Source organism: Cinclus cinclus, chromosome 23, assembly GCF_963662255.1.
Source record: "Cinclus cinclus chromosome 23, bCinCin1.1, whole genome shotgun sequence".
Lineage (NCBI taxonomy): Eukaryota > Metazoa > Chordata > Aves > Passeriformes > Cinclidae > Cinclus > Cinclus cinclus.
In genome coordinates, this window is record NC_085068.1 from 2,073,757 (window position 1) to 2,087,209 (window position 13,453).

General features: G+C 50.0%; 1 protein-coding gene across 1 annotated transcript; it reads right to left on the reverse strand.

The window, feature by feature from the left end:
• Positions 1–676: 676 nt before the first annotated feature.
• On the reverse strand, positions 677–13,171 carry SDHB (succinate dehydrogenase complex iron sulfur subunit B). Its single transcript, XM_062507594.1, has 8 exons — positions 13,063–13,171; positions 10,960–11,084; positions 9,326–9,411; positions 4,784–4,920; positions 4,276–4,392; positions 2,345–2,446; positions 1,599–1,721; positions 677–873 (listed from the first exon to the last, which is right to left on the reverse strand). Exons 1-8 carry the CDS (start codon positions 13,135–13,137, stop codon positions 796–798), a joined length of 843 nt encoding a protein of 280 aa, XP_062363578.1. The 5' UTR covers positions 13,138–13,171; the 3' UTR covers positions 677–795.
• Between the last annotated feature and the right edge of the window lie 282 nt (positions 13,172–13,453).

The following is a 13,453-nucleotide window of genomic DNA, read 5'->3' on the forward strand; positions in this document are numbered from 1 at the left end:
CCGCGCACCGCCGGAAGGGGCGGGCCAGGAACAGCGGGGCATGCCGGGAATTGAAGTCCGCACCCCGAAAGCGGGCCTGACAGCCCGGAGGATGCCGGGAATTGGAGTCCGCACCCCGAAACCGCGACTGTGACAGCTCGGAGGATGCTGGGAATTGGAATCCGCGCCCCAAAATCGGGGTGTGACACCCCGGGAGTGGCGTCCCGATGACCTCAGCAGGGGCAGCATCACATTTCTGGGAGGTTTGAATCATTCAGACCAAAAACCATGAATTCATCAGCAAAGCTTGAAGCGATTCCTTTCTCTCACCCCAGGAGCTGTGCTCCAAACATCCCAAACTGGAGAAAGCTGGATGTTAAAATACCAGGGAAAAGAGCATTCAACCTAAAAAATCCCATTTTCTTAGGATTTGGAGTAAAAATCAGGATGCCCCGGGCCAGGACAGGGTACCTCGCTTCTGGCAGATCTGCCCCTGGGATTTTGCCCTATCCTGCACCCCGGGAGCTCCAAATCCTCAGTCTGGGGAGTTCAGGCTCAAGGTCCCTCCAGCATTCCCTGTCACCAGTCAATCCCAGGATTTCCAGCTCCTCTCAGCTCCGAGAGATCTGGGATGGTAAAAAAGTTCCACGAAGGGGATAAAGGATTAATAAAGGATTAGTAATCAATGGAGTTGTTCTTTACAGCCTTTATTGCAGGTGCACAGGTAAGCCTTGGCATAGGTAACGCCCTGCTGGAGCTGCCAGGTGTGAGGGTCACTCTGGGGTCACTCTGGGATCACTCCAGGTCACTCAGCCCTCACGCAGTCGCTGCCTTCTGCTTGTAGGTCGCCATCATCTTCTTGATCTCGGCAATGGCTTTGCCAGGATTCAGCCCCTGCAAGAGGGGCTGGTCAGTGCCTCTGGGGGGGGCTGCAGCACCTCCCGTCCCTCTCTCCCTCCTCATCCAACCCCTAGTGAACTCCTCAACCCATTACTACTCCCCCCTAAAACCTGGAATTCAGCTGATACTCTCCTTCCTTTCAAACCCTGGGAGGTCACAGGATGGATTGCATAAATAAACTCCCAAATCTGCTGCTATTCCACCCTTTTTCCCAAAAAGCTGGAATTCAGCTGGTTCTATCCTTTTTAAAAGCTGGGAGGTCACAGGATGGATCCAAGTGATGGAAAATTTCCCAAATCTGCTGCTATTCCACATTTCCCCCCTCTAAAACCAGGAATTCAGCTGATACTCTCCTTCCTTTCAAACCCTGGGAGGTCACTGGATGGATCCAAGTCACAATAAAATCACAAACGAGTTGCTACTCATAGAAATACTTGGTACAGGAGGTGCCCAGCAATCCTTTTTTTCCCAGAACACCATGACCTGACCAGGCCGTGGCAGTGCTACTGTGACCTGACCAGGCCATGTCAGTGCCACCATGCCCTGTGCTCCCATAACAAGCCACATCAGTGCCACCATGCCCTGTGCTCCCATGCCAGGCTGCATCAGTGCCACCCTGTCCCCATGCCAGCCATGCCCCCTGTGTCCCCACGGCAGCCCCCTCCATGCCAGCCGTATCAGTGCCACTGTGCCCCCCTGGCAGCCGTGCCCGGCCGTACCTTGGGGCAGGTGCGGGTGCAGTTCATGATGGTGTGGCAGCGGTACAAGGAGAAGGGGTCCTGCAGCTGTGCCAGCCGCTCCTCCGTGAAGTCATCGCGTGAGTCGATCATCCAGCGGTACGCCTGGGGGACAGCAGGGCTGGCACCGGCTGAGGACCTCAGCAACACCCGGCCAGGCCAGGAACACCCTGCCTGTCCAGCAACACCCAGCCTGCCCATCTGGAACACCCTGCCTGTCCAGGAACATCCAGCCTGCCCATCCAGCAACACCCTGTCTGCCCAGAAACACCCAGCCTGCCCAGGCTCGGTGACACTGATCCTTAGGATTTAGACTTTCTGTTTTTCAGATCCTGTACTGCATTAGTGCCTTGCTCTAAACTGCACAGCCTGTTAGCTGCTGCTCTCCTATTTTGGGCAGACAAAACAATTCCTCTGAAACTCAAGGACACCCTACAGCCTCAGGCCCCAAAAAGTACAAACAAAATGAACTGTGGGGAACAAACTGGGGGTAAATTACTTCATTACCTAAAACTGTAATTGGAGGATTAACCCCCAATATGCAAATGGACCAAACTTATAACTGTCTGAAAAACTCATGAGAGAGTCCCAGAGGCTTCTGACAGCCCAAGGTGTAGAAGGCCTTGAATAAATACCCGATTTTGTTCTCTTAATGTTGTCTGGCCTCTGTTCTAGGCAGCCCCTCCAAGGCATCAGCACCAGCCAGGTGACACCGGGTCCATCCTCACCTGCATGAGCACGGCAGGGCCCAGGTACTTGTCCCCATTCCACCAGTAGCTGGGACAGCTGGTGCTGCAGCAGGCACACAGGATGCACTCGTAGAGCCCGTCCTGTGAGAAGAGGGGACACGGCAGGATGTCACTGCAGGGCAGGTGATACCCCCTGTTCCCCCACCCCGTGTGAGGCAGAGCTGCTGTGGGGCAGCAATTCCTGAGGGGAACAATCCCAACCCTCCCTGACTGGAGCCAGGAACTGCCCCCCATGGCCTTCCTGGGCCCATTTCAGCTCAGGGTATTCCATGGTTTCAGTACCCACAAAATGAATCAGAATCTGGCACAGCAGGGGCAGGGCATGGCCTGGAGAGGAAGCTGCCGGGCTCTCCTGTATCCCTGCCCTGGGATCTCCTGCACTCCTGCCCTGGGATCTCCTGTATCTCTGCCCTGGGCTCTCCTGCACTCCCATCTCCTTCACAGCCCATCCCTGCCAGGACAGGCACAGATTTGTTCCCAGTGAACAGTTCCAGGTGTGCCCATCAGGGAAGGGAGAGCAAAGTCTGCCCAGCAGCCTTGGGGCCAGCTCAGGGTGCAGCAGGTCCTCGAGGGCACCCCAGGCACAGAAGCAGGGCCAGTCCTGGATCACTTCCCTGTTTTATGGGCAGGTTTTTGTCCAGGCACAGGAGGAGTTCAGTCCCACATGGAAGTGACTCAGGCAGCTGTGCTCATTCCTGCTGGAATGAGGAGCTGATTTCTCATCCTGGACAGGAAACTGAGGAGTTCAGGGTCCCCCAAGCCTCCTTGTGGCCCATCAACTTCTCCCAGACACAGACAGAGCCCAGCCTGGCTTAATTCACATCCCTGAAAGTTATTTTGGGATGAAAGTTTGAGTTCAGGAAGATTCCTGGTATCAGAATTCCCAGCAGCTTCTAGCAAGCCTTCAGAAAGAGCTGCCAGCACAGAGGGCAGAGCTCCCTCTCCTCACTCCAAATCTGATTTTTAACTGTACCACTCCAAATGATCGAGGATTTAAAGGAATTTTTTAGCCAAATCCAAGTTTCTCCTGCATGCAGCTGATCCCAAAGGGAAAGGAATTCCAGCAAAGGGATCAAGAGCCAGTTTTCCAGGTGTGTTTCCAGGTGTGGCTTTTGAGTTTCCTTGTTCCCACCTGGCTGAGAAAGGGGCTCAGAGGGCAGGGAAGTCCCTTCAGAGCTCCCACAGGGATCAGGTGTGCTGGGAAGTGGTGCAGGAGAACAAACTGCTGCCTCTGCAGATTCCTGCAGCCTGTCGAGCCCTGTGGCTATTATGGGCTGTCACTCCCAGTGTTTCCCTGATGCCCTTTGCTCAGCCTCCCTTCCTGCAGCTCACATTCACCTCTCCCTCAACAAAATGGTGATTTGGTGCCCCTGCAGTGGAGCAGGGACAGCCTGAGCTGGGAACTGTGGAATGATGGATCCATCCCAGCAGCTCAGAGGGAAAACCCCTCCTGATCTGCTGCTAATCCCTGTGCCAGCCATGGAAATCCACCCCAAAACTTGGCCACACCATCAGGCTTTCAAAGAGCTCAAAAAAAATCACCTCAAAATCCCCCCTGCTTAAGACAGACACCCCAAATCTTGCACTTTGGCTTTTCCCAGGAGCTTTGCAGGCTGCAAAACCCCAGCAAGCTGGGAGCAGGGCCAGACACCCCATCACAGCTGGGCCTCTCCTCACTGGAATATTGCAGCCTGGAATTTCAATGGGCAGATGGGGGGAATGGGATCAGAGCCCCTCTGGCAAGCCCAGTTCCCTGCCCTGAACCAGCAGCCATGGGGCCCTGTCCCCCATTCTGGGACTTGTCCCCCACCCCGGGATCACAGGGGCTCTGGGAATGGAAAGGTGCTGATTCCTCAGGTTTGACCCTGGGCTGCTCTGGGAGGGGTTTCAGCACAGGAAATGGCAGTGACCAGCTTCTGGCGGTCCTCGATGGACTGCAGGTACTGCTGCTTGCCCTCCTTGGACTCGTCCTTCTTCTTCAGGTAAGGCTCGATGGACTTGTACTGTGCGTAGAAGTTACTCAGGTCCTGGGGCAGGAGAACACAGGCAACTGGTTCTGGGACTGAGGAGAATCAGGGAATATCCCCAGCTGGATCCACCCCAAATTACACCCCTGCTGCCCAAGCCCTGGAGCCCTGACCTCTCCCTTCAGCCCCACCCTCGGGGGCAGAGCCTCTTCCCAGTATCCCACCTCAATCCCCTCCTGGCACAGTTTCACCCCAGATTTACACCTCAACACCTGACCAGGAGGTGGCATTCCCTCCCCAAACCTGCCACATTCCAGGCCAGGACACATTTAGTCACTGGGACCCACCCAAGGGACACATAAGCCCTGAACTTGATGCCACCCACCAACTCCTGGTCCCCACCCCAGGCTGTCCCCTGGATGCTGCCAGCCCTGCCACGGGCTGCACTCACCGGAACCAGGTCCTTCACCACGTACATGTGGGGCAGGGGGTAGATTTTGGTGACTTTGTTGAGGTCACTGTCGATTTTTTTGATGCAGGCCAGGGTGTTGCCCCCAGCAATGTTCATGGCGCAGGAGCCACAGATCCCTGAGGGGGAAAAGCAAAGTGTGGGATTTTCCCTCCTGGCCCCAAAAACGGCCGTGGGTTGTCTTGGGAAAACTCCACTTGACTCTTCCCAATCCACTAGGATCCCAAAAACCTCTGCCCAACCTGAAAGTGTCTTGGAAGGTCCCTTCCCAACCTGCCAGGGTCCTCACCTGTCCCAGGAAACCTCCTGGGAAGGCCCTTCCCAACCTTCTGGGATTCCCATTTATCCCAAAAAACCTCACTGCACCAGGGTCCTCACCTGTCCCAGAAAACCTTGTCACTAGTCCTGGAAAAGCTTCTTCCTGACCCTCCAGAGGCCTCACCCATCCCAAAAAAATCCCTCCTTGTTCTTTCCATGTCCTCACCTATCCTGGAAAACTTCTTCCCAACCTGCCAGGGTCTCAAAAAACATCTTCCCAATCAACCAGATTCCCAAAAAGCCCCCTCCCACTCCACCAGGGTCTTTCCCACAAAACCCTAAATGAGAAAAACACTGGAATTTACCACTGGAGTCAAATTTCAACAAGGAAATGAGGTGGCTTGGGTGTGACCTGGGGAGGGGAGAATGTTCAGCTCTGCTCTCAGTTTGGGGTATGAGGTGGGAGCCAAGAGAGGCATAAAATAAAAAATAATTAAAAAATTACAACAAAAAACAGCATTGAAATGTGCGAAACTGCTGCAGTGTCCTCAGCCAGAGAATCCCAGGACTGGAAGGGACTCTGGGAATCATCCAGTCCAGTCCTGGAGCAGGTGACACTGGAATGTGTCCAGGGGGTTTGTGAGTTTCCAGACAGGGAGATGTGGGACCTCCCTGGGCACTGCCCAACCTTTTTTGCCCCTAAAAGCCACAATTCAGCCTGGTTTTGTCCTTCCTTTCCATGCTGGGATGTCACAGGACGGATCCAAGCTGTAGTAAACCCACAAATATGTTGCTACTCACAGAAACAGTAGTTAGAGGAGTACTCAGCACTTTTCCCCCCAAAACCTGGAGTCCAAGCTGAGATTGTTCTTCCTTTCAAACCCTTGGGGGGGGTCACAGGATGGATCCAAGTGACAGAAAACACATAAAACCCTCACAAACCTCACTGTACCCTTCTTCTGCTCTAAAAAAAATCCACTCCAGGGCAAATAACCTTTTCCAACCATTCGGCTGGAATTTTGGTGCTTTCATTTGTGGCTGCTGCTCCTTGTCCTGACTCTGGGCACCACTGGGAAGAGTCTGGGACTATGCCCTGACATTCCCGAGAAGTATGTGTGAGGATTGAGGGGATCCCCTCTGTCCTGGGGTGACTTTATGATGTTAGTATCCCTGATCATATGCTCTCTTTGTGCTGGATATTAAATCCTAAAACTTTAGGACTTTAAGGTTCCAAGAGCGAAGAGAGAGAGAAGTGAAGATTTTGTTATCAGATGTTGGAGTCTAAAAATCAGAGTTCCTCAGAGAGAGATCAAAATGCAGGGTTTGAATGAAAACTTTTAAATTAATTATAGTATACTAAGCCACTCATACATGAAATAGAGGTGTAAAATTAAGTTTTAAATATGTAAGTAAGTTTAAGTAAAAATGTGTTCTAAGTGCTTTAAGAAGTAAAAGACTTACATTTAGTGTGAAAAATAAGTTTTAGTGAGAACTTAATAACAAAAATAAGTCTCAAAAACAAGCCTCAAAGCTCAAAAACGTAGTTTTGACCATAATAAAAATATAGTAAGAACAGTGCTTACATTTTTCAGGTAGAACAGATAAGGCCATATGTGTACATATGTTTACACATAAGCTTATTTGTAAACTCTTGTAATAAAATCTAGTATTCTAATAAGTTTAGAAAAAATGTTTCAGATTTGTGTTTTTAGCTCATTGGGTAATTTGTAAATAAGAATCTGAGTATTGGAGTGAGAGCTCTGTCACTCTTTCTCTTCCTCCACCATCATCATCACTACATGGAAAAGGAGGAAAAAAGGAGGAGGAAAAAAGGAGGAGGAAAAAAGGAGGAGGAAAAAAGGAGGAGGAAAAAAGGAGGAGGAAAAAAGGAGGAGGAAAAAAGGAGGAGGAAAAAAGGAGGAGGAAAAAAGGAGGAGGAAAAAAGGAGGAGGAAAAAAGGAGGAGGAAAAAAGGAGGAGGAAAAAAGGAGGAGGAAAAAAGGAGGAGGAAAAAAGGAGGAGGAAAAAAGGAGGAGGAAAAAAGGAGGAGGAAAAAAGGAGGAGGAAAAAAGGAGGAGGAAAAAAGGAGGAGGAAAAAAGGAGGAGGAAAAAAGGAGGAGGAAAAAAGGAGGAGGAAAAAAGGAGGAGGAAAAAAGGAGGAGGAAAAAAGGAGGAGGAAAAAAGGAGGAGGAAAAAAGGAGGAGGAAAAAAGGAGGAGGAAAAAAGGAGGAGGAAAAAAGGAGGAGGAAAAAAGGAGGAGGAAAAAAGGAGGAGGAAAATACTGCAGCCTCTGCTCAGGACTCTGTAACTCTGTCCTTCTCAGGGCCTTGCACCAGGAGCTGCTTCTACTTCTAACCTGGACTTTACTTCTATTTGGGACTCTGTGCTGAAAGCTTTTAGCATGGAGTTGAACACTTGGGACTCTGCTTTAGAGACTGATGGGCCTTTACAATAAATAACTTCACAGCAACAACTGCTCAACTCTTTGACAGAGAACAGCAATTCCAACAATCAGAGATGCACTCACTCCCCTGCATCCTTCACACAGACTGTGCTGTCTGCACTGAACAGCTGCAGAGCTCTCCTTTGCTTCCAGTTAGTTTTTAACTTGCTGAAGCAGAAATGTTCCCTACACTATTCTCTTTTTCTTTTCCTTTTTCTTAAAATTGTTTAAACCTCCTCTAGACTAAAAACCCAAAAGAGCACTGGAAGCTCACACCTATAGCTCACCAAGGCCTGGCCTAGGCCACATTTCCCAACTCCAAAAACACTAATGGCAGACTAAGTAAGCTGAGCTGCAACCCACAAAGAAGACTTTCTGAATTTATCATCTCTTTAGAGCAACAATAAGTTTTATTGTTTAGTATTGTTCATCTTTTTTGTGCTAGAGAGTGCTTTACCTATTAAATAATTTTCTTTCAACTTCTCTCCAAAGACATCTTTTCCCAAACCAATTAGAAAAGAGCCTGCTTAAATGTGTTTTCTAGAAGCCCTTTAAAAGTTTTCTCCCGAATTTGCCTTAAACCAAAACACCCCCTTCAGCCTCCTCATCTCTGGAATAAACAGCTCCAACAGCCTCTCTTCACAAAAAGGGAATAAATAATCCAAATCATCCTTGAAATTCAGGAATGGAACCCCACTTCCCCCAGGAAGGCAGGAGCTCCTTCCCAGGGTGCAAACTCACCCACAAGTGAGAGGAGAGACAGCAGGGGCACAAAAATAGCCCAACAAATGGATGAAATGACACCTCTGACAATGTCTCAGCATCTGACACTGCCACGAGGTTCTTCCTCCCACTGCAGAAAGGCTCCCTAGTATTTTCCAGCCAGCTGGAAAGGGGAGCAGGAATGTGGGATCCAGGGTGCCACAGAAGGGGCAGGATGGAACCAGCCCAGCCTGAAAATCTGTCTTGTCCAGCAAAAATATTCAGGGCAGTGAATTCCAGCTTGGGAAGAGTTTTGGCTGTCTGGGAATCCCACTCCATGTGGAATTCCTGCCCCTGCTGTGCAGGTTCCAGAGGAAAAGTTGCCTCAGGAGTGCTGCTTTCCATTCCCATCCCAGACAAAACATCCCCGGGCACCACCTGCCCTGAGAGTGCCTCTGCCTGCAGACTCACCTATTAATCCAGGGTCATTCCAGCCAGGAATGCAATCCCACAGCTCAGCACCCAGCACAACCCGTGGATCAGGAGTTTTTCCCAGGCAAAGAAAGTCTGAGAGCAGCCCCAGAGCAGATTTGGGAGCAGCCACAACCCCAAACCACCACTGCCATTTTCCTCACTCCATCCCTTCCCTCAGCCAAAGGGCCAAGGAGAAGATTCCTGGAGCTGCTCCTCGAAGTCCCACACACTCTCCCAGCTCCACCCAGTGTGATTTCCACAGCAGCACTGGCACAGCTCCTGCTGCTTGCTTCCATTCCACCCCTGCCCTCTCAGCCTTGCCACTGCAACCTCTCCCTGGGTTGCCCCACGCACTGGGAGGCAGCAGATGAACCAGACTGGGAGAGAAACTGGAACAACTGGGAGCTGTGGAAGGATTTACTGGAGCTGGCAGCTCAGAACTGTGTCATCACACCCCAACTCCAGCTTTATTCCCTGGTTAATTTTGGTGTTTTATCCCCATAGATGGGAGGGGAAGGGGTCTGGGTTTTACACCTTGGTTCCCTCGAGTGTTTTATCCCCACAGATGGGAGGGGAGGGGTTCTGAGCTCTCTGGGGGTCCCACAATCAGCACAGGCAGAAATTCCAGGCAGGATATCCTGTCCTTACCCTCCCTGCAGGACCTGCGGAAGGTCAGTGTGGAGTCTATCTCGTTCTTGATCTTGATCAGGGCATCGAGCACCATGGGCCCACACCTGCAGCAGAAATCCCAAATCACTGACCCTGCAGAGTCCCCAAACTCAGGGTTTTACCCCTGCACCCACACTCAGCAGCACCCCAGAGGGTTTTCATCAACTGCCATTAATTCTGTGTCGATCCAGGGGATCAAACAGGATCTCTGGATCAGCAGGGCAGCCCAGGGCAGTTTGGGGATCAGACTCTTGTCTGAGCCTCACTGAGGCTTCAGCCAGCATAAACCTAGTGACCTGTGCTGGTCCCTTTTCCCCTCTCTGGGGCCAGGCTGTGACAGCCTTGCCTGTCCCTGTGAGTCAGAAGGGACACAGGACAAACACTTAGGGAAAATTTCTGTCATTTTACACCCAGGGCACCACCCAGGGATTATTCACTGGGGCAAAGGCACCCCAAAACCAGAGCTGTTGCTCCAGAGGGATTTGAGTAGGGGTGGGTGGGACTAAGAGCTCACGGAAGGGTTTGGGGTGGATTCCTCTGGAGGAGCTCAGTGAAGGGTTTGGGGTGGATTCCTCTGGAGGAGCTCAGGGAAATCCAAACACAGCATCCATGGGAAGGTTTCTGAGCCCCTTCCCAGGATCCCAGGGAAGCAGAAGCTGTTTTGGAATATAAAAGATAGGTGTGGATGGGAAGAGCAGATCAAGCTCCCACCTGCTCTCCCTGGGAGTCATGAGCTGCATATGGAATTCCCTTCTGGAATAATCCCAGAATGGGTTGGGATGGAGGGGCAGGCAGGGACACCTTTTGCTATCCCAGGAGGCTCCAGGCCATGTCCAGCCTGGCCTGGGACACTTCCAGCTTTTCTGGGAATTCTGTGCCAGCCTCATAGGGAAGAATTCCTTTCCAAAATCCCATTTCAACCTCTCAAAGGGAAGAATTTCTTCCCAGTATCCCACCCAAACCTCTCCTGTTCTAGTTCAAACCCCATTCCCTGTCACTGTTCCTGACACCTGCCAGGCCACCACCTGGCCATGGGAAAAGCTGCTCTCCCTCTTCTTCAGCAGCCCCAAAACTTCCCAAATAAATCAAGTTTATTGAAATCACCAGCACCTCTTTACTCCATCCCAGGGACACAGAGAGGTCCCCAGATGTCACAGGACTGTCACCTTTCCCTGCTGGGACAGTGGCACTGGGGGCACCCTTAGCATAGAGGTCAGGCAGGGGAAAAGAGCCCCACAGGGGAAATCTGCTTTATCCTGGGATAACATCCACAATGCCTGTGGAAAATCTGATTTTTCCTGTGGAAAAATCTGCTTTTTCCTGGGATAACACCTATGGTGCCTGTGGAAAATCAGCTTTTTCCTGGGGAAAATATGCTTTTCCTGGAATTAACACCCACAGTGCCTGTGGAAAATCTGCTTTTTCCTGGGATAACACCTATAGTGCCTGTGGAAAATCAGCTTTTCCTGGGGAAAATCTGCTTTTTCCCCAGGATAACACCCACATAGGCTGTGCCCACAACGAGCTGCCCTGTGCTAGAGGTGATCAGCCCTTTCCCAGTCATTCCCCGGAGCTGGGATTGCTCCCCAGCCCCATTCCCAAGGGATACCCACTTGTTCAGATCCACCTCGTAGGTCTGCATGCGGGGTTTGTCCCCGGGCTTGTCGGGGTCCCATCTGTAGATGGCGAATTTCTTCAGCCGCGGAGCCGCTGCTGCCGTCTGCACCGCCCGCAGCACCTGGATCCAGGGAAAAACAGCCTCAGATCCCGCCCTGGATCCAGGGAAAAACAGCCTCAGATCCCGCCCTGGATCCAGGGAAAAACAGCCTCAGATCCCGCCCTGGATCCAGGGAAAAACAGCCTCAGATCCCGCCCTGGATCCAGGGAAAAACAGCCTCAGATCCCGCCCTGGATCCAGGGAAAAACAGCCTCAGATCCCGCCCTGGATCCAGGGAAAAACAGCCTCAGATCCTTGGATCGAGGAGGAGATACAGAGATGGATATGTGTGTATACATAAAAAAAAAATACACACACATATATAAAGCTATTAAAGCATAATACCTACACATATATTTACACACACCTATATACAAACATGATACATATGTTTGGAATTGTGTGTGGATATAAAAGTGTACACTGCATGATCCATGGATTAATAATATTATTAAATTGTATGTATTTATAGATTATATATTGCATTGTCTCTTATATAGCACAGTGAATATTATAAATATTTATATTTGTAAATGTATATGCAGAAACAAGAATATATGTGTATACATTGCTTATTGTGTATTTTGTTTATAAATTATATGTATGTATTTATAAATTATATGTATTTGTATATTCTGTCATTATGATATAATTATGTTTACTTTATTATTTTATACTTTATTGTACTTATAGTCTATGTGCTTATGTATCCTCTATATATTGATATATTTATACAGTGCATATTACTTAGAACATACCATATTTTATTTACATATACATACACATATATATGTATATAAAAGTATACACTGCATTTTATAAGGGATGATTTATATATTTTATATAAGCGTTTATGAATTACATATATTTATATACATGTTTATATATAGCATTTATTTGTGTATTATACTATATGTGTAATTCCAATAATTTAATTATATTTTAGGTCTGTATATCTTTATGTACATTTTAGATACATTAATTACATACATCTGTATATGTCTGCAAATATATACGTATATACACACATTACATACATATTTATATGTATATATAAACATAAAATTACAAATATATATATATTTACATAAATATTTATATATGTGCATATTTGTATAAATATTATGGATAAAATAAATGTATTTTTTATAAAATTAAATATTTTATATAAATATATCCTGGGGCTCCCCCTGCCTGCAGCAAGACTGGTATTCCCGAAATTTGTTCCCTTTGCTCTACCCAACCTTTTCCTGGAGTGTTCCCTCTGTTCTTCCCAACCTTTTCCAGGGATCCCCTTCCCAGCCCTGCTCCCCTCTCCCGGGATCACCCCACACTCCTGTTCCCACTGCTCTTCCCAAGCTCATCCTGAACCACCCCCCCAAATTTTCTGTCATCCTTTATCTCCCCTAAACCCTCCCCAGACCCTTCCAGCTGCTCCAACCCCGTCTCAGCGTGCCCTTTTCCTGGCCGTTCTTCCCGTATTTCATGTCATCCTGGATCTCTCCTGCCTCCTCCTTCCTGCTCCCAAATCCCACAGACCCCTCCAGCCCCTCTGTCACTGACCTATTCCTTCCCAAATCCCACAGACCCCTCTGCCACTGACCCTATTTCCACACAGCCTACCCCATTTTCCCATCCACTCTTCCCAGATTTCACCGCACCCCAGTCCCCCTCCAGAACTTTCCCCCTGCCCACCCCAATTCCCTCACAGGCCCTCTCCACATGCCTCCCCACAGCTCCATCCCCTCCCTTTCTCCCTCCCACTCTTCACATCTTTTTCCTCTTCTCCTCCAGCCCCCAGATCCTTCTCCACCCTCTCTCCAGCCCCTTCCCAGCCCTCCCCTCCCGTCCGTCCCCAATTCCCTCACAGCCTCTTCCAGCTCCCTCTCCCCCCCATCTCACTCTCTTTCTCTCCCACCGCCATCCCGGACGCCTGCAGTCCACCGGCCGGCCTCCCCTCCCTCCATTCTCAGCTCCCGTAACCCCCGCGGCCCCTCACCGCCCGCGGCCCGGCCCGCAGGAACCGCGCGGGGACTCCGCGCCTCAAGGAGACTCCGACCGCGGCCGCCGCCATCTTCGGGCTGCGCAGTTCCTTCCGTCCGCCCCGGAAGCGTCCCCGCCGCCGCCATGTTGTGCGATACCGGAAGTTGAGCCCGCCATTTTAAGTGTGGCGGCACCCTCAGGAAAGGCGCCATGTTGGGCGTGGCGCGCCCTGTGGGACGCGGCTGGTGTCGGGGGCAGTATCCCTAAACCCCCCCTTTTTCTTTTTTCAGTTTCGCTTGTTTTCTCTCCATTAACTCCCAGCATCATTATGTTATAAATGTTATTCTATTTTCTATTATTCTATTCTATTCCAGTTCACTAAAGAACAAGAGTAAATTTAGCAGAAA

Bases quoted from the DNA above. Each gene is read 5' to 3' on its own strand.
- SDHB (XM_062507594.1), bottom strand. From the start codon at position 13,137: ATGGCGGCGGCCGCGGTCGGAGTCTCCTTGAGGCGCGGAGTCCCCGCG. The intron at 9,412-10,959 runs GTGGGTATCCCT...TTTCTGCTGCAG, and splicing joins TACGAGGTGGATCTGAACAA to GTGTGGGCCCATGGTGCTCG. The intron at 4,921-9,325 runs GTAAGGACAGGA...TTTCCCCCTCAG, and splicing joins CCGCAGGTCCTGCAGGGAGG to GGATCTGTGGCTCCTGCGCC.